The 25034-nt window shown below is 47.3% G+C and overlaps 1 protein-coding gene across 1 annotated transcript in view; it reads right to left on the bottom strand.

The window, feature by feature from the left end:
• Positions 1–19712, bottom strand: part of HIP1R (huntingtin interacting protein 1 related) — a 126657-nt gene extending 106945 nt beyond the window's left edge. The window contains exons 1-7 of the mRNA XM_088449254.1: positions 19653–19712; positions 12836–12899; positions 12044–12186; positions 10796–10852; positions 10453–10533; positions 10277–10353; positions 9617–9678 (exon numbers count right to left, since the gene is read on the bottom strand). Of these exons, the coding sequence (XP_088305380.1) occupies positions 9617–9678; positions 10277–10353; positions 10453–10533; positions 10796–10852; positions 12044–12186; positions 12836–12899; positions 19653–19712 (544 nt within the window). The remainder of the gene's footprint in view (positions 1–9616; positions 9679–10276; positions 10354–10452; positions 10534–10795; positions 10853–12043; positions 12187–12835; positions 12900–19652) is intronic.
• Positions 19713–25034: the final 5322 nt, after the last annotated feature.

Here is a 25034-nt window from a genome sequence, read left to right as displayed (position 1 = left end):
CCACTTTGTAAGCGAACTGGGCAGAGAGAGAGACACATAGTTAGGCCCAAGGCTTCCATGGAGCCGTGTCTCCAGAATGGAGAGTTACTAAAAACTGCCCCCGGAAATCGAACCCCTGCCGGGGAAGAATCAGCTTGGGACGCACCACCTCGGAGAAGCGAAAGTTTGGAAACACGGACCCCCGCCGTTAGGACGGCCAACGGCAGAAAAGTGCTTTCCCGACCATTGGGGATTAACCAATGTTAACTAAAAGAGAACGTCCTTACCAAACAGAAGATAGAGTAAGAAACACTCATGTAATGAATGCATATGCAAACCGAAGAGCCAAAGGGCCATTGAGCCGCACCGGCCGCAGCTGAAACTCGGAAGCTACCTGTGCCCCATCTCGCATGGCCTCCCCCACAGAGCCTGCCGGAAATATCCTGCCAATTCAGCAGGGAGTCCCAGGACGAAGCACTCTGAAGCCCCTCGACAAATACATCAGCAGAAGTGACCATTGCTCAAGCCACCAGTGTTGGGGTTCGCCAAGGCCCTAGAGCTCTCCAAAAAACAGACCGTAGTCGCTTGAGCCATAAACGGCTACCACAGTAACTACCGTAAGAGGTGCTTCCACCTGAATATTGAATCCCCTGGATGCTAATGTTCGAGGAACGGAGCCTTCTGAATCTAGTGTCTCCTAAGCCTCCATGAGGAGACTGGAGAGATCTGCCGAACAGAAAGAAGGACTTTCCGTTGCCAACACTTGGACAGACCCACAGCCACCACTTGGGAATCCTTATCGAAACCTCCTAGAGTGTGGAGTAGAGCCGTAAGGAATTGAAAAGGACAGTAGGTCCTCACCCTTGGGGACAGCACAAAGCCTGGTAAGTTCCTGCGCATGTGAAACATCTAATGGGGCCCTGGAATGAGGAAGACGTCTCCAATACCATCCTCTACCAGTGGCTCGCACAGCAGAGTCGTCCAAAAAAATGCGCGCCAGGAACCAAACATAAATCATGTCACTGCTAAGCATGGAGCCAGATCGGGATATATCTTGACTGGGAACTTAACCCTATAGCAGGAAGAAGCATGCGCCAGAGATGAGAGAATACACAAGCCTGAACTTGGTCTCCTTGTGAAGCGCCACCAGCTTCACTATTGCGCTAAGCATGGAGCCAGATCGGGATATATCTTGACTGGGAACTTAACCCTATAGCAGGAAGAAGCATGCGCCAGAGATGAGAGAATACACAAGCCTGAACTTGGTCTCCTTGTGAAGCGCCACCAGCATCACTATTGCATACACCGAGCTGCTGAGAGCCCCAGCACACGCAGGTCTTACCTTGGTGGATGCAGCAACCCATACACACAAGGCTCCCGAGCGCAAAATCCTGTTACACTGTGCCATGGAAGAAACACTGCCCAGAACAAAATACCTGCATACAAACCCCAGAGTTAGGATTGTAGCGGGAAACCCATGACCGCAGTGTGGTGAGGTAATAATGCTAACCATTACACAGTCTGTGTCGTCAGAGCCACCTCTCGTGCTTGAACGGGTGTGGCGTAGCCAGTCGTAGTCCACACTGGCGCATCAGTAGAGCAATGACAAACCCATAATAGGATTAAAACCTGTGACTGTCACACGCTAAATCCGTAGTACCGGTGCACTAGCCCATTGAGCCACCTGATCTACTTTAGGAGGCAGAACTAATGTCCCGACCACTGGAAATAATAACAGTGGCAACACAGCAGAAGTATAAATGCAATAGACAAGGTAATATACTTGGCCTTCCTGAGAGGTCAACGGCTGCAGAGGAGAGGAGCTGAGAAGAGGACTACAGCAGCTGATGATCCCAGCCTCAAGGCTGATCTAGAGAAACTACCTTTGGGAATCTGTGGGACCTCACCTGTGGCTGGAAGAGTCTAACTGGGACACCTGGAACACTTTTCCCTTCTCCGCCTTATTTGTCTACTACTTCATCGGGTAGACAATTATATTTGGAGAGGAGCCATCTTTCCCTATTTTGTGACAAGTTTTGTTTTATGTTCTATGGAATGCGATATGTTTTAATAAATACAGTATTATGCTATGGGAGCCTCTACTCGATGGAGGAGTGAGCGCAGGACTAAAGGGAAATTATAGATAGAATGTGAATATATCCGCTCCCACATGTGCCTTAGTGTCTGCAAATTCGTGTAGACCACTTTATCTGGTAGGCGAACCATATTGAGATTTGGAATTAGTTATTAAACTTTGTTGACAGGATTATACTATGAACCCTTTTTTTTTTTATATATATATGATTGAGTCCTTATCCAGATCCCGTAAGTTAATTTCTGGGTCAATTGGAAGGAACACTACTTACCTGTGAAAATTGCTTCAGCACCACAGGATCTGTATTGGTGATATTATTTCATAGTTTAAAATTTTTGGGAGTGTAAGGTGAACACTACTACACCAAGAGACTCTACTGGCTGCTTGTATAGAGCGCACTTGTCAGATTCACAATTCCTTTGTGGTCATCTTTCTGAACAGTCTAGCAGCAGCCAGGTCTGTACCAATGCTACTGTAACGTGCAGGGGAGGCCGGCAGCTACAGGCTCCGCCCCCCTATTCCATGGCTGCACTCCCTCTCTCTCACAAGTGCTACTCCCCTTCCTGAGGAAAGCACCTGGTATTTTACGATCAAACTGCCTGTGAGGCATGCGATCTCGCAATGGAGCCGCCCTCATCAGACACAGCAAGATGTAGCCACCATCCGGAACAGCGCTACTGCCCCGCACCCTCTAAAGGGTAGCAAGCACGTACTGTCCCCGGATCCAGGCGGTCTCTCCTAGACACCGGAATGCTTTGTGTGGGTGTCCCGCCACCGCGACCCCCCCAGTCGCGGTGCATAATGGCAAGCTGTTTTCCAGTCGCCCGCACTCACACTGTGCGCTGCACAGCTTTTAACTTAGAAAGAAAAAAATATATTACAAAAAAAAAAAAAATATATAAGCTATCCAACAAGGGCTGCTTAGCAGCCCCTCCAAAACGTGCCCTACTCCTCAGCACTTAAAAGAACACTGGAATTGTGGGATTGCAGGGAGAGGAGTTTAGGATTTAAAGCTAGAGTTTCATTAAGTGCCTGCTCCCGCCCCAACCTACATAGATCCCATTGTCCGCTGTTTCCCAGCCTTGCTACAAGAGAAAATACTGTAGAAAAAAATTATATTTCCAGAATTAGTCATAGCTGTATTTTATCTCAAAAATATGAGATATGGTAAGAACTTACCCTTGTTATCTCTATTTCTACGAAGTCCATAGGGTTCCACAGGATACCTTGGGGTATAGGTGTGACGTCAGTCGCAGGGCACCAAAGAGTTAAGCTTTCAGCCTCCCAGGATGCACTAGGTCCCCCTCCTATACCCCGCCCCCGGGCCAAGGCACCTCAGTTAGTTACCAAGCCATAGGCCGGAGGAGGAGAAGGAAGAGAGAGAACAAAGATCTGGACACATACAAGAATCACATTCTCACCAGAGGGAGACGGAAAACCGGTGACCAGAGCAAAGCCCATCTGCAGCACAGGTGCGACAGGGCGGGAGTCCTGTGGAACCCTATGGACTTCGTAGAAATAGAGATAACAAGGGTAAGTTCTTACCATATCTCATATTTTCTACTTCAGGGTCCATAGGGTATCCACAGGATACCTCTGGGATGTCCCAAAGCAGTATCCTTTAAGGGTGGGGACGCTCCTGTGCAGAAAGGAGAATCCGCCGCCCGAAGGAAGCATCCTGAGAGGCGAAGGTGTCAAACCTGTAATACCTCACGAAGGTATGGACAGAAGACCACGTAGCAGCCTTGCAGATCTGAACTGCCGAGGCACCACGTCGAGCTGCCCACGAAGGACCCACAGACCTAGTGGAATGAGCCTTCAGAGAAGGAGGGACCGGTAGGCCTTCATGAAGATAAGCTTCAGAAATAGCCATACGGATCCAGGCTGCCAAAGTTTGCTTTGAAGCAGGCCAACCCTTTTTACAGAAGCCATAGAGGACAACAAAGCGTCCGACTTCCTAAACGAAGAAGTGCGGTCAACATAAGTCCTTAAGGCCCGCACAACATCCAAAGAGGCCTCACCCACGGAAAGACCCGGTGAGTTAAAGGCCGGAACAACTATTTCCTCGTTAACATGAAACTGGGAAACAACTTTGGGAAGAAACTCGGGCCGAGTGCGGAGCACTGCCCTGTTCCCATGAAAAACCAAGAAAGGGGGTCTACAAGAAAGAGCCCCTAACTCAGAAACACGTCTGGCCGAAGCAACAGCCAGAAGGAAAACAGTCTTAGCTGTTAGCCATTTAATATCCACTGAGCCCAGTGGTTCAAACGGCGGTCCTTGGAGAGCCCTCAGGACCACAGCCAAATCCCAAGGCGCCACAGGTGGAACAAAGGGCGGCTGAATACGGAGAACACCTTGCATAAAGGTGCGCACATCCGGATTGTAGCAATCCTACGGTGAAACCAGACAGATAGGGCCGAAACCTGTACCTTCAAAGAAGCAAGGCGAAGCCCATGATCTAGTCCCGCTTGCAGGAAGGCGAGAATCCGAGACAGACGAAACTCCTGCGGTGCATAACCTCTCGGTCGACACCACTGGAAGAACGTATGCCACACGCGATGGTATATCCTCGCGGAAGACGGTTTCCGAGCTCGTAACATGGTACGCACCACAGAGCTGGAAAACCCCCGGGACCTCAGCATGGCCGTCTCAACAGCCACGCCGCCAAAGACAGCCGAGTCAGGTCCGGGTGAAGACAAGGACCCTGAGACAGAAGGTCCGGTCGTAGCGGCAACCGCAGAGGACTGTCCACGGACAGACCCTGAAGGTCTGAGAACCAGTGCCGTCTGGGCCACGCGGGAGCTATCAACAGGAGCGTCCCTCCTTCCTCTTTGAATTTCCGGATTACCCGTGGAAGAAGGGAGACCGGAGGGAACAGGTATGCGAACCTGAACGTCCACCGGACGGACAGAGCATCCACCAGAGACGCCCCTTCGTCTCTTGTGCGAGACCCGTACACCGGCAACTTGTTGTTGTGCCGGGACGCCATGAGGTCGATTTCTGGAAGACCCCACCTGTCCACCAGTAGTTGAAAAACGTCCGGGTGCAGGGACCATTCCCCTGGATGAACGTCCTGGCGACTTAGAAAGTCCGCCTCCCAATTGAGCACTCCCGGGATGAAGACCGCTGATATGGCCGGAAGATTGCGCTCCGCCCAAACCAGGATCCGAGAGACCTCTACGAGAGCTGCCCGACTGCGAGTTCCTCCTTGCCTGTTTATGTAGGCCACGGTGGTAGCATTGTCCGACTGGACCTGCACCGGGTGACCCTGGAGAAACCGCTGTGCCTGCAGGAGAGCATTGAACACCGCACGGAGTTCCAAGATATTTATTGGAAGCTCCGCTTCTGTCGGCGTCCACCTGCCCTGGAACAAGTGTGGACCCGAAACTGCTCCCCAGCCCCGAAGACTGGCGTCCGTTGTCAACAGGACCCAATTTGGAACCCAGAACGGACGTCCCTTGCTGAGGTGGGTCGTCTTTAACCACCACGCAAGGGACAGGCGAACCTCCGGGGTGAGCACAATCGTCTGGAACTTCAGAGACTGAGGCAGCCCGTTCCACTTGGACAGGATCAGGTGCTGCAGAGGTCTGGAGTGAAACAGGGCGTATTCCACCATGTCGAACACCTACACCATGGAGCCCAGTAACCTCATCGCCGAGTGTAAGGACACCCTGCGGCTGTGCAGACAACTGCGCACCCTTGACTGTAAAGCAGAGATCTTGTCCTCCGTCACGAAGATCCTTTGCTGTCCCGAGTCAAATAAGGCTCCAAGATGCAGAATCCTCCGAGACGGGATTAGAGTGGACTTCTGCCAGTTGATTAGCCAGCCGTGCCGTTGCAGCAGTGCAATGGTCAGGTCCAAGTGGTGTAACAGGAGCTCTGGAGATCCTGCCACCAATAACAGGTCGTCCAAGTACGGCAACATGCGGACTCCTTACAGCCGCAGAGAAGCCGCCATGACCGCCATCACCTTGGTGAAAACACGTGGTGCTGTCGCCAGGCCAAAAGGTAACGCCCGAAACTGGAAGTGGTCGCTGCGGATTGCAAACCGAAGGAACTCTTGATGGCGCAAAAGAATAGGGACATGCAGGTAAGCGTCCTGTATGTCCAATGACACCATGTAGTCCCCAGGTTCCAGCGCCAGAATGATGGACCGTAGGGTCTTCATCCGAAACTTCGGGACCCGCAAAGACTTGTTGAGTGCTTTGAGGTTGAGAATAGGACGATACGACCCATTGGGTTTCTGTACCAAAAAAAGATTTGAATAGAAACCCTGGCCCCTCTGGGAGAATGGAACAGACACTATAACTCCAGCCTGGAGCATAGTGTGCAATACCTTCCGCAGCTCCGTAGCCTTGTTCCGGTCTGATGGTAGACCCGTGGTGAAGAATCGAGCCGGGGGTCTGTGCCGGAAGGAGAGGGCGTACCCGTGGGAGACCACCTCCAGAACCCAAGTGTTTGTCGTAGTGAACGACCAACACCGGGAGAACTGCAGCAGGCGGCCTCCCACCCTGGGATCCCCCAAGGGGAGACCCGGACCGTCAGGCCGCAGGCTTGTCATCTGGCTTGGGGGCCGGACGTCTGGTACTCCATGCCTGTTTTCGGGGCTTGACCGATTTCTTAGGGCCAGCCTGTCGAGGAAACGACTGTGGTTTGGGCCTGCCCTGGGCCCTAGATGACCGAAAGGACGATGGTCCAGAACCAGAAGGAGCAGCGGCCGACGGGAGACAAGCAGATTTGGCTGCCGCCAGCGTGGCCACAATCTTATCCAGATCCGGACCGAAGAGAACTTCTCCGGTAAACGGCAACGCTTCCAGACCTTTCTTGGAATCTGCGTCCGCCTTCCAGGATCGCAGCCACAAGGTGCGACGAGCAGCTACCACTGCTGAAGAAATTCTAGACACCAGAGTACTAATGTCTAGAGCCGCCTCGTTGATGTAGGTGGCCGAATCACGGAGATTGCCAATCAACTCCGCCTGTTCGGCCGGACAGTCGGATTCAAAAGAAGCCTCTAATGAATCCGCCCAGCGCTCCATCGCTCTGGCAACCCAGCAAATGGCCATAGCCGGCCGTGCTGCCCCCCCTGCAAGGGAATAAGCGGACTTCAGGCAGATTTCTACCTTGCGGTCCGTAGCATCCTTAAGGGAGGACATGGATGGCATCGGCAATGTGGCACTACGGACAATACGGGTCACGTGAGAATCCACCTGTGGAGGGGATTCCCACTTAGCAAAATAATTATCCGCGAACGGATAAGCCACCGCCAGGCGTCTCTGCGGCTGGTATCTTTTGCCAGGTTGTTTCCACGCCTCCTCTAAATGGTCCACCAACTGACCCGAAAGAGGAAAGACTGTGGCATCGCCCTTCACATCTTTGAAAAAGGCATACTTAGATTTAGCCGCTGGGGGAACTTCGTCCTCAATCACCAAGGCTGTGCAGACCGCCCGAATAAGTCCAGGAATATATACTTTGGACTTAGCATCAGCGTCCTTAGTATGGAGAGGTTCCTGATCGTAAGGATCCAGAATCTCCCCATCATCAGACGTCCCTTCGTCATCCTCATAAGGAGCGGACAGAGACGCCACCGGCCTTTTATGAGGCCGCATCACAGACTCCCCTTGCAACACATCCGACAAGTGCTGTACAGAACTCGTCAGGGAGTTAACCCACGCTGGCTCCTGAGAACCCGGGAGCGGGGAAATAGGGAGACTGTGGGGTACCACCAATTGTCGTGGGAACCCCTGCATGGGTGACGACACCACAGACTGCTGGGACAAACCCATCGGAGTAAACGCGGGCTGCGGAGCTAACTGGCCCACTAAAGCTGTTAACGCCTGAGCGAAACAAGCCCAGGGCGGCTCCTGTACCGGTGCTGTAACCGTAATAGGCCGCGCCATGGACAAACACTGCCGGCAAAGGCCCTCCGCGCTACCCTCCCCCTCCGCTAACGGTACTTTGCACGTGGTACACTGTAGCCGGAGGGGAAAATCACTTTCAGACATGATGGCACCACGTATGTGACCTCTCTCACCAATTAAGTATTAAATAGGCGAGAGACCACCCGGCAGCACCGCACCGCAAGGGCTTTAGCAGAAAGAACAGGGACAGTAATAAAGCTGACAGTTTAGAGAAGAAAAGTTACAGGCAGCGCTAGCACAGTCACATACAATGCAGAGAAATAACAATTCCTGCACTAACAGCGCTGATCACTCAACTACACAGACACAGGGCCTGGTAGGACACAGCACTGCATACACAGACCTGAGCCACAGCGGAGGAGAGGTATGCGGGGGGACCCAGACCACGATGCTTCCTTCCAGACTTCCAGCAGCGTTCACCATGCGTTGCAGAGAAGATGGCCGCCGAGGAGCAGAGAGAAGCTGGCCTGGGGGAGGAGCGCTGACACAGGACCAGTCAGCACAGTGCAGAGAGGGCTGTGTGCAGCGGGGGAGGCGCCGGCTGTGAGACAGGGAAGGCGCGCTCCCCTGGCATGCATTTAACCCCTGGGACGCCACAGCGCTACCGCTCTGCTGCGGTCCGCTGTCCCAGGGGGTAGTGGAAGCGCAGGTTGGTCGCCTGGCTCCACGCTGCAGCCAGTCCCCAGGGAGCCCCCTGCCTGGGGACTTAGGACCATGTGATCAGCGGGGACCCACAGCGGGACCCCGCTGCTTACCTCTGTCCCCCTTGAATCCGGCCATGGTCCGGAGCATCTGGGGTCACCGCTAGCTGTGACCCCAGACGCCCACCAGCATCCCCGGATCAGTACCGGCGTTCTGGTACCGGCGGGGTGTAGGGAAGACAGCATGGACGTCAGAACTGACTGTCCATGCTGTTCATCCAGATGTGCAGCCACAGCTGCATGAAGAAAAAGCTTCAGGGGCTCTTCTAGCCCCCACTCCAACAGGTGCACCCGACTCCGGCCGGGCACCAAACTAAACTGAGGTGCCTTGGCCCGGGGTATAGGAGGGGGACCTAGCGCATCCTGGGAGGCTGAAAGCTTAACTCTTTGGTGCCCTGCGACTGACGTCACACCTATACCCCAAGGTATCCTGTGGATACCCTATGGACCCTGAAGTAGAAACATGCTTTTCAAATTGAATTAGACAGTGTCATTCCCATTAGTAAAACATGGCAAGGATGTGGTCAGTACAGTCACCTACACCGGCAGTCTTAAGCTGGGTACACACTGAACAGATATCTGCAGATTGAGTGATCTGCAGATGTCATCGCTCATACACACTGAAAGACCATCATTTGTCTTTGGTCGCGGGTCCCGCTGGCCGTTGAGTGACCTGCCCCCCTCTCCGCGGCCTCTGCTGCATGTGTATGGGTAGTCGGCAAACCACCCGTACATACCGCCCAATGGACAGATATATCTGCCATCGGCTGGGCAGCAGAGGCGATGCGATAGGTCTGATCGATGTCATTCACAGACATACCTCTGGTACACACAATTGATCGCCCAATATATCTACCAGTGTGTACCCAGCATTACTCTCACACCGGCAGTCATACTCTCAAGTCTGCAGATACTTTACTTACCGGCCTCAGCAAGCTTCAGTTCACAGTCCATATAATCGAACATTTCCACCGTTAGCTGGAATCTAAAAAGATAGGAATTGATCAGTGAAGCAAACATGTACTTCTCACTGACCATCTCACTTTAGCCAGCTACACATGCTACAATCCAAATGCATATGGTTTACTGTGTGGGTATCAAGCATAACTGATAAAATAACTTATAAAAAAAAAAAAAAAAGAGAGATTAAAAACATTTAAAAAAAATAAATAAATAAATTAAAAAAAAAACAAACAAAAAGGATTGCATCACACTCGAAATTTCTTTCATAGCATCACAGTGAAACATTTGCATATAGCATAAAATTAATCAAACATTGAAACAAGTCACTGCAATTGTATGAGTTAAAATTCTATTGTATGAAAAATCCTTGGTCTGGTATTGTGGTGTATGAGGTCACAAAAAATAAAATTAATTAACCAAATTGTAATAAGTTTGTAAAATGTGTGCACATTTTGATGACTAATGTGATGGAAAATAGCCGGCTGTCACAGAAGAACGGAAAGATTTGTACATGTGACTAACTTGACAGCCACAACATCTTTACAAGACATTAAACTATACACCAATATATATACCAATGTTAGGCCAATCAAAAGGTTGGATAAGTAATAGTAACATACGTTGTGTTTACATCTGTGCCAGCTGCTTTTTCAAGAATGTCGTCTGTTACTTCCAGGTTTGGTGGAAATTCAGGATGCTTAAAAAAACAATATATATATATATATTTTTTTTTTTTAATAAACAAGCAGATTAGATTACAAAAAAATACACCACCACTTAAACAATTTATTTATACCTTTGTGTGGAAGCTTATCTTATTAAGCAACAGTTTTGTATAAATAGCCACAAGCTGTCCGTATCGATCATGCATATGTCCCTAACGGAAAAAAGGTAAAAAATATAAAATGTTATAAAACAAATGTTTACAATACTTATAAAGTGCAATAATTAACACGTTGGAATAAAGTGTTACATTAAAAATAAAATACATTTATTAATGGTAAGTTTATATGAAAGTACAAATATTTTGATAAAGCAAGGGGTTTGATAAACTGCCAACAGTACATAGTATAACCACATGATAAAGAAAAAGCAAAAAACAAATAAAACTGGCTCAAAAACAAATGGGCGAAACTTACCCACAAATCTCCAATCTCTCGAATATTGCTACGGTATCGTTTACAATCTGACAGCACCTACATTTGAAATATTAGAAAATACATTTGGTCAAGAAAGTATCTCACTGCTAGAACACTGTTTAGAGAAAACACAGGAGTAAAACAGTGTGACTCATAACAAGTGGCCCAATCACAATGTGCATGAGGGCAACCATGGTAGGCAAAGTACATGACTGAACCTTGATCATGTATATTAGAAGCATGTTTAGGCATGGAGACAAAGATTTGTGAACATGTGAGCATGTAATTACCCTCAAATTAAATCTGAAAGTCTGCAGTTTGTTTGTTTCATTTCAAAGCCATTGTGGTGGTGAATAGAGGCCAATATATAAAAATTCTGACAATGTCCCAATATTTATGCACCTGACTGTATTTCAAGTTACAGAAAATGACATTAGTTGAACATGAACAATTGTATTGGGAATATGTACTCGTAGAGTAACCTATAATAAAGAAACCAGGCACCAAAAGGTATTAAAAAACAGATCAACTAAAATACTAAACAATATTTTTCCCTACGTTATAAGTCTAAAATAATCTTAAACAGCCTATTAAAATATAGCATAATGATAGTTCAGCCACAGCAACTGAAGTAACAAGCCTCAATTTTTTCAGTGACTTATTCCCTTTATTCAATCAACCTACTTCCAAAACAAAATGTCCAACACCGCTGCCATTATCATCATTATTAATGTTATTTGTAAGGCACCACAGTGTATTGTAGCTCTGAACAATGGGAAAACAAGGACAAACAAGGTAGACAAAATATAAAGGCAGACATGAAAACAAAGGGAAGGGAAGGGAGGGCCAAGCTCATGAAAGAGCTTACATCTTAATTGAAAGAGCCCATGGCTGAAACTGGAGGAAGTATGGACCACAGTGGAGATTTGGAGAGTTATGAGGGTGCACTAGTATAGGTCAGGTGTTCAGAATATCTATCCTCAAGTACCACAAACAGGTCAGGTTTCCAGGGTTCATTTTAGCATGTACAGTAGAGTTCATCTATTTTGACAGCTGAGTAATTTCCACCTGTTTACGAGGACAGAAATCTGAAAACATGACTTCTTGGTGGCACTTGAGGACTGGTAGTGAGAGCCCCTGGTGTAAGTAGTATGGGTGGGTGGATTGTAAGCGCTAAACTTAGATATGTTTAAGTGTATGAAAACTGCACATAGCTGGATTGTTGTATGCGAGACGGGAACCGCTTACGTTTTGATGTCCATCTCGAAGAACTTTATGGACAACATGGCAGAACTTCCAGCTAAGAATAGAGCTGCTGGGCAGGGGCAGACCAATAGCATAGGACCAGAATGTAAATGCACCTTTCTCGTGGTGAGTGCCCAATATAATTCCTATTGAGTTGTTAAGAAAAACAAGCAAATACAAAATAACAACTGAAGCCCTTATTATAAGCTCAGACATGTTGCATTAATATATGTTTCACTTTTGTAAGATATTATAGTAAATACACATTCCCACAAAAGGAAATTAAAGTACGTCAGCAACATGCTTTTCACACCACTATGTAACCAATCACCTTTTATAACTCACACCTATGTAAATAAAACTCACAGTAGGAGAAATGGACTTTAAAAAACAAAAGATATAAAACAGTTCTACAAGAGTTTAAAAGTGCTTGAGTTAAGGATACATCCGCATAGAGATCCCTTTTTTAATGGATTAATAAAGGCATCACACATTTAGTTATGATCGGATACTGGTAACTGACAAAATATCTATCACAGTTTAGAAGAACTTTAGTGCTTGTACATGGTTCATTGCCCCACATCATGTAGCCACAGGAGCCAGCAAGCTGTGATATGCTCCTTCACCAAGTGAAGACGTCCTCATATAATAATTCTGGTGTACAGTAGAATGAGCTAATCTTTAAAATCCATGTTACTTGTTGAGTGTTATATATGCTGTTTCATATAGGAAACACAAGACTTAGTCAGCATTTCCAGCATTGTGTAAGGATAAAGCACAGTCTGAAAAGGATACGGCGGGCGTGTTTTTCTTTCACTGGAGCTTCCTGTGCATTGATAGCCTTGCTGATACTGATGGCCTATGATGGGGGGAAAAACAAAAACATGTTTACACTTTGCAATAAAACTATTCAAATGACATTCATAGACACACTGGTCCGCACAGGGAAAGATGCATAGCAAACACTATGGGGCTGATTCAATTCAGCGCGCTGTTGATAGAGCCAGTAGGGAGACTAAACAATTTCCTTAGTGTGACTAAACAATTTCACCTGAGGGTGCAAGCAAAAATCCTGACAGTTCCCACATGGTGTGACTCGCCCAGGTGGGAACTGACAGTAGCCGAAGCCAATCAGCGGCCGCTCTACAGTCAGTGCGGCCGCTGATTGGCTCTCGGGACTGCCAGTTCCGTGTATGTTCCGTCAGCTGGCATTCGGGAGCGATGAGCATGTGTGGCAACACACATACCGATAGCTGTTGCGTGGATCGTGTATACTTTTTTTTTTGTTTTGCCAAGTACCTGGATTACTGCGGACACCAGCGCCAGGGTAGAGAGTATAAATTTTTCTTTGCAGAGCCATGTATTAAGGATATTCTACTGGACAAGGGGACAGATACATCTGGCATAGGTAAGTATGTGTGAATGGGTAGGCGTGTGTAATAAAGTTATACTGTCACAGAATGTGTGTTTTGTCTTTTTTAACTATTTATTTTACAGTGAAGTTACAGGTGCCGAATGTCTGCTGGCATTTGTTGTTCCACAAGTGCAAAATGGCAGGCATGCTGGCACTTGTAGTTCCACTGTAAAACACAATAGTTTTACATTATTTGGCCCCCCAATACCTCCATACACACCAAGCCAGAGCCCCGGGCTTCAGCGTAAGCCTGTGGTGCTCGGGAGGGGGGGACCCTTCTTTGGGGGGTCCCCGACTCCCCCGAGATCACCAGCTTGCGCTGACCGATTTGGGGTGCTAATGCTTTTGACCTGGAGACCCGGTGATTGGGTCTCTGGGTTGTGGCATTACACCCCGGTCGTTTGGGTCTTCTGCTAGTCTTAAATATAGGGGGATCCCCACGTTTTTTTTACCCCTATATTTAAAACCAGAACTGGTCCCTGCAGCCTTGGGTTGGTTTCTAAAATACGGTGGAACCCTACACTTTTTGTTCCCCATATTTTTAGAAACCACCACTGGCTGGCAAGCCTGGGGCTGGTTTGGCTTTTGGGGGGGGACCTTATGTAATTTTTTTGTAAATTTTTACCCCGTTTTTTTACAGGTTAAACAAAACGGGAGTTTTCGGGAAATATTCTAGGGACCCCCCTAAAGATGTGTAGACATAGGGGATGACAAAGAGTACCCCCATTTTTAAATCCTGAAAAATATGCTAGTACCCATTTTCATGAACCCCAAATTTGATGGAACCATTTTTAAAAACGAAAAAAATAAGCTAAGTGCTCTTCCGCATCACTTCTTCAAAGTCGGGAAAAACAAACACCTGCCGCGACTATTTAAACACCCGACTTTCTTTTACAGCCAAACACGGGGGTACCCATAGTGATCCCCCATGTCTGAACATCTTTAGGGGAGGTCCTAGGATTATTTCCCCAAAATTACCGTTCTTTTAATGCCGATCCAAGTATCGCCGGGTCCCGTTTTCGCCTACTTTCAAATTGAATATGGGGGATACACGCGCGATACTTTAACGCCTACAGAACAGGCGAAGGCAGCGTTAAGTCCAGGCCGCGTTAAAATTATCGCAGCTCTGCTCAAATTTAATGCGGGCCTTAGTGCGGCGCTACCAGCTTTGCGGCTGGCACTTTAGTAGGAGAATACGGGTTCTCGTGACCAGGGTTGCACGATTTAAATCGAACGATTAAAATAACATGATTAAATCTTGATTTAAATAATCAGGATTGCATGATTTAAATCAAATGATGTAGCTGTAGCTCTGGATCGTGCACAATCAGTGAGGTCGTACAAGTGTGGAAGAAGCTGTTAGATGATCTTGAAGAGATTGGACACCACAGCAATGTAGTAAAGATGGCAAAGGCAAGAGCTAAAATTGCACTCACAGGTGCCCACTTGCTGGCTAATCTACTTGATCCTAGGTACAGGGGGGAAAAGGCTTAGTCCTGCTGAAATTGAAACTGCTATAGAGTTTGCTCATGCCAATAATCGTCAAATTATGCCGGTCATCATCAACTTTCATACTTCCATGAAACCATTTGCACTATACATGTTTGAAGTAGGTGCCAAGTATCTCCTCTAGCCTGGTGGATGTCCTACGCAGCTCAACTTCAGTTAGATACTTCTGTTGTAAATCTTCTGAATCAGATGTTCACCGCAGTTTCATCAAGTGCAGGAATTGAAAGGATTTTTTCAACGTACGGTTTTGCACAATCCAAAACACGCAACAGATTGGGAAATGAAAAAGCAGCTACTGTAAGCTGGTTGCATTCTACAGAGCCCTTTCTGTTGAGGACAAACGTGAGGACGTGGACAAAGACATGTACATGTTTGACTCAGACTCAAACAACTGATTGAGTGAAATTCAGAGCCTAAAGCTGGCCACACACTAGACCAACTTACATCCAACCAGCCAACTTGTTGATTGGTTGGAATGAAAATCTGGTAAGGAGTGAAAGCAAATGACAATCAGCAATTTTCTCCCAAACGCCGGAAAATGGACAAAACCTGTTGTTTGAACAAATTGTTTAGATCAAACATTTAACAAACTTGTCCGACGACCATTTTCATCTGTTTTCTGGCATTTAGGAGCAAATTGCTGATCATCATTTACTCCCATACGTTACCAGATTTTCATTCCAACCAATCAACAAGTTGGCTGGTTGGATGTAAGTTGGTCTAGTGTGTGGCCAGCTTAAAGCTGGCCACACATCTACAGATTATCTGTCCAACCAGCCAACTTGTTGATTGGTTGGAATGAAAATCTGGTAAGGAATGAAAGCAAATGACAATCAGCAATTTGCTCCCAAACGCCGGAAAATGGACAAAAACTGTTGTTTGAACAAATTGTTTAGATCAAACATTTAACAAACTTGTCCGACGACCATTTTCATCTGTTTTCTGGCATTTAGGAGCAAATTGCTGATCATCAGATACTCCCATACCTTACCAGATTTTCATTCCAACCAATCAACTAGTTGGCTGGTTGGATGCAAGTTGGTCTAGTGTGTGGCCAGCTTAATTGTACTTCTTGATGCAACTGTTTAGTGTGTATTTAATCTATTACTGTGTTCATTTTGTTACTGTTCTCACTTCAAAAATTTTTCATTTATTACTAAAACAAGGTTTAAACATCTGAAATTAAACAATTTACTTAAAAAAAAAGTAAAAAAAATATTTAAATCCAAAAAATCTGATTTAAATCAAATAAATCCGATTTTTTTTTTTTATTTATAAAAAAAAAAAAGTCCTATTTTTATGCAACCCTGCTTGTGACTTAACCTGGATGTTTAGTTACGAGAACCCGTATTCTCCTACTAAAGAGCCAGCCGCGAGGCATTCCCTGACTTATTTTGTAATAGTCGGACTAAACAGCGCGCTGAATTGAATAGCTCTGGGACCAACTTCCCGGCACTATTCAACACCCGCAGAATGTAAGACAAAGTTGCATCGCATATGTAGTAACAAAGTGGTAAGGATATACATTCCTCTCCTAATCATACTAGCATTTGTCAAAACCCAAGTAGGAAAAAACCCATCTGAATAAACAGAAAGCATTTAAATGATAACTTATAGCCTATCGATTTGATCATAATCATGTCATCACCTTCTATTCATAAATCAGTGCAAGGCTGGCCATTCCTCCCGTCCAGTGAGTGATCCAATAAATGGAACCAGATTGTCAATGACAACCACAAATATTAATACCTGGTAATATATTATAGGGGAGCGCACATTAAGTACATTGTACATTCTTCTTTAGGGAAGCCTTCAAAACACTCTAGAGGTTCTTAAATCTGGTACATACTAGACATATTACATGAACTAAATCAATCAGTTGCAAATGTTACAAGTTTTATGTTTCTGTATTGGACATATAAAATACACATTATGTATCACAACTAGCTCACAGGCATGCAGCATACATGTATATAAACTTCTGCATGTTTTATTTTGTGTGGACTAAAATTGATGTGGCTGATCCTTAATATTGAACAACCTTGATTTTACATCCTGTTCATTAATGGTAAAACATACTAGAATAATTTGTGTACAAAGAATATGCCAGTTTAAATCAAATATCATAAATACTAGATACTCATTTCCTGACAGGTGGATAATTATACTTGGCACATAAAGCACAGGAGCAGGCGTGGTAAAAAGGCAGAAGACAAAACATGACATGGTGAATTCGAGAACAGGTATTGTAAAGTCTCCTATGCAACATTAAATCAGGCAGCTACTGCTAAGAAAAGTTATTGGCACACCTTCCAAATAGCAAGAGCCAGTGATCCAGGAAGTTGACACAAACAGATGCTGGATAATTAATTTGTTCTAAGGAATAGTTCACCTTATTTGATCAAAACAGGGTACAAATATACAGATATGACAAGTAATCTTTAGATTTACGTGCAGTCTTTAGTTTCGCAGAACAAATGAAAATAAAAAAGCATAGCCTATGAGTAATAGTAATATATATATATATATATATATATATATATCTATTTTATAGGGTTAAAAAGACAACCGATGCTCAAAATAATTGTGCGTACCAGAAAAACTCTTTAAAGCTTATCTGAATTCCAAAAGTACAGGGCTCACACTGGATGGGGTGGACAAGATGTTGTCAGCTGGATCACCTTAAAAAGAGCCAATTCAAGCCTATGGGGGAGAGGGATGATAACAGGATTTTGGTACTTACCGATAAATCCCTTTCTCCGATTCCACAGGGGACACCGGAGTCTCAGTACAGTGGGTACAGATGTGTGATAATCGGGAGCTGGCACTTTAATAAATCTGAATAGTAGCTAGCTCCTCCCCCTCTATACCCCCCCTACACGTCAGTCTTAAGAAACTGTGCCTGAGGAGAGCTGGAAAATAGAATAATAGAGGAGAAGAGAAGCTAGAACATACATGAACAAAAGCAAATATGCAAACAAATCAAGCAGACCTTGAAGAAAAACGACTGCCCAAACCAGGAAGAACAATAACTAATGCAGGTGGAACAGTGCCAGATGGGCGTCCAGTGTCCCCTGTGGAATCGGAGAAAGGGATTTATCAGTAAGTACCAAAATCTTGTTTTCTCCTTCATCCACTAGGGGACACTGGAGTCTCAGTACAGTGGGGACGTCCCAGAGCTCACATCCCGGGCGGGAGAGCGCTGAGAACCCTGCAAAACAGCACGGCCATACTGTGAAGCAGATGCCGCAAACGTGTCAAAACGGTAAAACTTTGCCGGCCTGACCAAGTGGCCGCCCCACAAAGCTGGGTCAGGGAAACACCGCGGGCAGTCGCCCACGAAGGACCCACCGAGCGCGTAAAATGCGCTGTGATTGAAGTAGGAGGTTGTTTTGATGCAGCCAGATAGGCTTGTCCGATTGTCAGACAAATCGATCTAGAAATAGTTGCCTTAGAAGCCGGCCAGTCCGGACGCACCATATCATATTGAACAAAAAGTATGCAGTCCTATCAACATAAATCCGAAGAGCCCGGACAACGTCTAGGGATCTGGAGGCCAAAGAATCGTCTTTAAACACAGGAACCACAATCAGTTGGTTGAAACGCAGACACTAACTTAGGCAAAAAAAGATAACTGCGTATGTAGCTCAGCCCTATCCTCATGAAAAATGAGGTAAGGCGGACGACAAGAAAGTGCCCCTAGCTCCGACACACGCCTAGCAGAGGCGAGCGCCAAAAGGAGAACCACTTTCCATGATAAAAATTTTAATTCCACAGTCTGTAAAGGCTCAAATAGGGAAGACTGGAGAAAAGAGGACCAAATCCAAATCCCATGGGGCCGTGGAGGTACAAACGGAGGTTGTAACCCGACAACCCCATGTAATAATGTTTGGACATCCAGCAATAATGCTAGTTTCTTCTGAAAGAAAAATCGACAGAGCCGACATTTGAACCTTCAAAGATCCCAGACGAAGACCTGCTGATAAACCAGCCTGTAGAAAAAGAAGCAGCCTGGCTAAGTTGAATTCTGACGGTGGCGCACCCTTGCGTTCACACCAAGAGAAATACGCCTTTCCCAATACGATGATAGTGCTTTGAGGTAACTTCCTTTCTAGCCCTAACATAGTATGAATCACCCTGGAAGGGATACCCTTTCTTCTAAAGATAGCCCTTTCAACAGCCACGCCGTCCAACGAAGCCGCTTTAAGTCCTGATAGATAAACGGACCCTGTTGCGGTAGATCTTCCTTCAGAGGAAGAAGCCACGGGTCGTCTATCAGTAGAAGACGTAGGTTGGACTAATACGCCCGTCTGGAGGCACCAACAGAACCTTTACCCTTTCTCGTTTGATTCTTTGAAGCAGACAAGGAAGAAGTGGGAATGGTGGAATCAGGTAAACAAACTGAAACCGCCAAGTAGTTGTTAGAGCATCCACTGCCATCGCCTGTGGATCTCTTGTTCATGAGCAGTAAAGTGGCAGTTAATGGTTCAAGTTCAATGCCATGAGATCTACCTGAGGGAGACCCCAACGCTGAATCAGTTGTTGAAAGACCTGTGGATTGAGCATCCATTCTCCCGGATGAATGTCTTATCGGCTGAGGTAGTCAGCCTCCAAATTTTCTACCCCTGGGATGAAAATTGCTGATGTCGCTACAGCAAATTCCTCTACCCAGAGAAGAATGCGGCTTACCTCCCTCATAGCGGACCGCCTCTTGGTGCCTCCTTGTCTGTTGATGTACGCCACAGCCATGGCGTTGTCGGACTGCACTCTGATGGCACGGCCCTTCAACAGAGGATGTGTTACCTGGATGAGGACATCCGTACCATCACACTTGTACAATCCTGTAATCACCTAAGAGATGTAATAAAGACCTGGGTTCAAACAGGTGAATGACAGGATTTGCAGCATGTGACAATGCCAGATTCCACAGATGCCACTTTATATCAACGCATTTCGACGCTTCTAAGGAGTCTATTTCCAAGATAATGTGGCTAAAAACAGATTAATCTACCTGTATGCAAACTATTGGGGCCATCATGGGATATTGAAGGAGCTACCAGGATACAAAGCATTATATGCAGTTACTCAAGTATTGTTCCGGTACGCAATATATACAAATTACTTTATTGGTTTTTAAACAAAATACTACACTATGTGTTTCATCTGGCTCTGTTTGAGCCCCTCCTATTAAGGTTTCTGGATATTTTTGGAGTCCCGGGTCCATCACACCACTTGGAATTCCAGTAAAAGAACCACAGATAAGCCTAAAAGTTTTATTATTTGGTACGCACATTTATATTTGAGCACGTGCATTTCTTACTTTGAAATTACTACACTATCAGGCGCATGTTCTTTCCAACCTTCTCTTCCAGATCACATTTGTCCTGACTGCCATTCGGGAACAAGGGAAGACTGCTGCCACCTTCACCAGAAGGATTAAAGTGTCACATCTGTTAGCACTAAATGGATTCTACATATCTATAAAATATTTCCTGCACCGCAGTGCAACACTAGACTTGAACCAGTGCGCGTTTCTATAAATCCTCTAACATAAAAATATACAGGTTGAGTCTCCCATATCCGAAATGCTCGGGACCAGGAGCATTTCGGTTATTGGGTTTTTTCGGTTTTCAGAATACCTGAGGCCAGGGTGCTGTGTGAGTCTGGAAGTGTCACGGGAGGCCTAGCGGGAGACGCGGGGGAGTCCGGCGGGTGCCGCAGTGGGTCCAGCCTGTGGTGCAAGTGTAACAGGAGGGTGGACGTATGCTGCAGGGGCTCTGGCGAGTATCAGAGGGATTTCCGGCGGGTGCCGCTGCTGTGTAACAGGAGGCTGCAGGGGGTCCGGCGCTTGTCACTGGAATTTCCGGCGAGTGCATTGGGTCCGGCGGGCGCTTCGGGTATCACTGGAGGATCCGGTGAGTGACGTGCTGTCTGGAGTGTACCGTGGTGGAGATCCGGCATGTGGAGGAGAAGAAGACTCATATTTTCTGGTGAGAAAATGCCTCTGAAGCCACACCCACCTTCTAGTCATTGGCCATTGACACTAGTGACGTCAGGTCACGTCATGACGTCACGGCTGCCCGAAATATTCCGGTTTTTGGAATATTTCAGTTTTAGAATATACGGTTATGGGAGACTCAACCTGTGTGTGTATACACACACACACACACACACATATATATATACACATACATATATATATATACACATATATACACATACATATATATACACATATATACACATACATATATATATATATACACACACACATATATATACACACACACACATATATATACACACATATATACACACATATATATATATATATATACACACATACATATATACATACACATATATATACACATACACATATATATACACATACATATATATATATACACACATACATATATATACATATATAAACACATACATATATCTACACATATATACACATACATATATATACATATATACACATACATATATATACATATATATACACATACATATATACATATACACATACATGTATATACACATACATGTATATACACATACATACATATACACATACATATACACATACATATACACATACATACATAATATGAGATATGGTAAGAACTTACCCTTGTTATCTCTATTTCTACGAAGTCCATAGGGTTCCACAGGATACCTTGGGGTATAGGTGTGACGTCAGTCGCAGGGCACCAAAGAGTTAAGCTTTCAGCCTCCCAGGATGCACTAGGTCCCCCTCCTATACCCCGCCCCCGAGCCAAGGCACCTCAGTTAGTTACCAAGCCATAGGCCGGAGGAGGAGAAGGAAGAGAGAGAACAAAGATCTGGACACATACAAGAATCACATTCTCACCAGAGGGAGACGGAAAACCGGTGACCAGAGCAAAGCCCATCTGCAGCACAGGTGCGACAGGGCGGGAGTCCTGTGGAACCCTATGGACTTCGTAGAAATAGAGATAACAAGGGTAAGTTCTTACCATATCTCATATTTTCTACTTCAGGGTCCATAGGGTATCCACAGGATACCTTGGGGATGTCCCAAAGCAGTATCCTTTAAGGGTGGGGACGCTCCTGTGCAGAAAGGAGAATCCGCCGCCCGAAGGAAGCATCCTGAGAGGCGAAGGTGTCAAACCTGTAATACCTCACGAAGGTATGGACAGAAGACCACGTAGCAGCCTTGCAGATCTGAACTGCCGAGGCACCACGTCGAGCTGCCCACGAAGGACCCACAGACCTAGTGGAATGAGCCTTCAGAGAAGGAGGGACCGGTAGGCCTTCATGAAGATAAGCTTCAGAAATAGCCATACGGATCCAGGCTGCCAAAGTTTGCTTTGAAGCAGGCCAACCCTTTTTACGGAAGCCAAAGAGGACAAACAAAGCGTCCGACTTCCTAAACGAAGAAGTGCGGTCAACATAAGTCCTTAAGGCCCGCACAACATCCAAAGAGGCCTCACCCACGGAAAGACCCGGTGAGTTAAAGGCCGGAACAACTATTTCCTCGTTAATATGAACTTTGGGAAGAAACTCGGGCCGAGTGCGGAGCACTGCCCTGTTCCCATAAAAAACCAAGAAAGGGGGTCTACAAGAAAGAGCCCCTAACTCAGAAACACGTCTGGCCGAAGCAATGGCCAGAAGGAAAACAGTCTTAGCTGTTAGCCATTTAAGATCCACTGAGCCCAGTGGTTCAAACGGCGGTCCTTGGAGAGCCCTCAGGACCACAGCCAAATCCCAAGGCGCCACAGGTGGAACAAAGGGCGGCTGAATGCGGAGAACACCCTGCATAAAGGTGCGCACATCCGGAATTGTAGCAATCCTACGGTGAAACCAGACAGATAGGGCCGAAACCTGTACCTTCAAAGAAGCAAGGCGAAGCCCATGATCTAGTCCCGCTTGCAGGAAGGCGAGAATCCGAGACAGACGAAACTCCCGCGGTGCATAACCTCTCGGTCGACACCACTGGAAGAACGTATGCCACACGCGATGGTATATCCTCGCGGAAGACGGTTTCCGAGCTCGTAACATGGTCCGCACCACCGAGCTGGAAAACCCCCGGGACCTCAGCATGGCCGTCTCAACAGCCACGCCGTCAAAGACAGCCGAGTCAGGTCCGGGTGAAGGCAAGGACCCTGAGACAGAAGGTCCGGTCGTAGCGGCAACCGCAGAGGAATGTCCACGGACAGACCCTGAAGGTCTGAGAACCAGTGCCGTCTGGGCCACGCGAGAGCTATCAACAGGAGCGTCCCTCCTTCCTGTTTGAATTTCCGGATTACCCGTGGAAGAAGGGAGACCGGAGGGAACAGGTATGCGAACCGGAACGTCCACCGGACGGACAGAGCATCCACCAGAGACGCCCCTTCGTCTCTTGTGCGAGACCCGTACACCGGCAACTTGTTGTTGTGCCGGGACGCCATGAGGTCGATTTCTGGAAGACCCCACCTGTCCACCAGTAGTTGAAAAACGTCCGGGTGCAGGGACCATTCCCCCGGATGAACGTCCTGGCGACTTAGAAAGTCCGCCTCCCAATTGAGCACTCCCGGGATGAAGACCGCTGATATGGCCGGAAGATTGCGCTCCGCCCAAACCAGGATCCGAGAGACCTCTACGAGAGCCGCCCGACTGCGAGTTCCTCCTTGCCTGTTTATGTAGGCCACGGTGGTAGCGTTGTCCGACTGGACCTGCACCGGGCGACCCTGGAGAAACCGCTGTGCCTGCTGGAGAGCATTGAAGACCGCACGGAGTTCCAAGATATTTATTGGAAGCTCCGCTTCTGTCGGCGTCCACCTGCCCTGGAACAAGTGTGGACCCGAAACTGCTCCCCAGCCCCGAAGACTGGCGTCCGTTGTCAACAGGACCCAATTTGGAACCCAGAACGGACGTCCCTTGTTGAGGTGGGTCGTCTGTAACCACCACGTAAGGGACAGGCGAACCTCCTGGGTGAGCACAATCGTCTGGGACTTCAGAGACTGAGTCAGCCCGTTCCACTTGGACAGGATCAGGTGCTGCAGAGGTCTGGAGTGAAACTGGGCGTATTCCACCATGTCGAACACCGACACCATGGAGCCCAGTAACCTCATAGCCGAGTGGAAGGACACCCGGCGGCTGTGCAGACAACTGCGCACCCTTGACTGTAAAGCAGAGATCTTGTCCTCCGTCACGAAGATCCTTTGCTGTCCCGAGTCCAATAAGGCTCCAAGATGCAGAATCCTCCGAGACGGGATTAGAGTGGACTTCTGCCAGTTGATTAGCCAGCCGTGCCGTTGCAGCAGTGCAATGGTCAGGTCCAAGTGGCGTAACAGGAGCTCTGGAGATCCTGCCACCAATAACAGGTCGTCCAAATACGGCAACATGCGGACTCCCTGCAGCCGCAGAGAAGCCGCCATGACCGCCATCACCTTGGTGAAAACACGTGGTGCTGTTGCCAGGCCAAAAGGTAACGCCCGAAACTGGAAGTGGTCGCTGCTGATTGCAAACCTGAGGAACTGTTGATGGCGCCAAAGAATAGGGACATGCAGGTAAGCGTCCTGTATGTATAATGACACCAAGTAGTCCCCAGGTTCCAGCGCCAGAATGATGGACCGTAGGGTCTCCATCCGAAACTTCGGGACCCGCAAAGACTTATTGAGTGCTTTGAGGTTGAGAATCGGACGATATGACCCATTGGGTTTCTGTACCAAAAATAGATTTGAATAGAAACCCTGGCCACTCTGGGAGAATGGAACCGCCACTATAACTCCAGCCTGGAGCATAGTGTGCAATACCTTCCGCAGCTCCGTAGCCTTGTTCCGGTCTGATGGGAGACCCGTGGTGAAGAAGCGAGCCGGGGGTCTGTGCCGGAAGGAGAGGGCGTATCCGTGGGAAACCACCTCCAGAACCCAAGTGTCTGTCGTAGTGGTCGACCAACACTGGGCGAACTGTAGCAGGCGGCCTCCCACCCTGGGATCCCCCAAAGGGAGGCCCGGACCGTCAGGCCGCAGGCTTGTCATCTGGCTTGGGGGCCGGACGTCTGGTACTCCATGCCTGCTTCCGGGGCTTGACCGATTT

This window comes from Taudactylus pleione, unplaced genomic scaffold (genome assembly GCF_031769625.1).
Source record: "Taudactylus pleione unplaced genomic scaffold, aTauple2 ptg000479l, whole genome shotgun sequence".
NCBI classification, from domain to species: Eukaryota; Metazoa; Chordata; class Amphibia; order Anura; family Myobatrachidae; genus Taudactylus; species Taudactylus pleione.
This window is presented reverse-complemented; position numbering and strand designations above follow the sequence as displayed.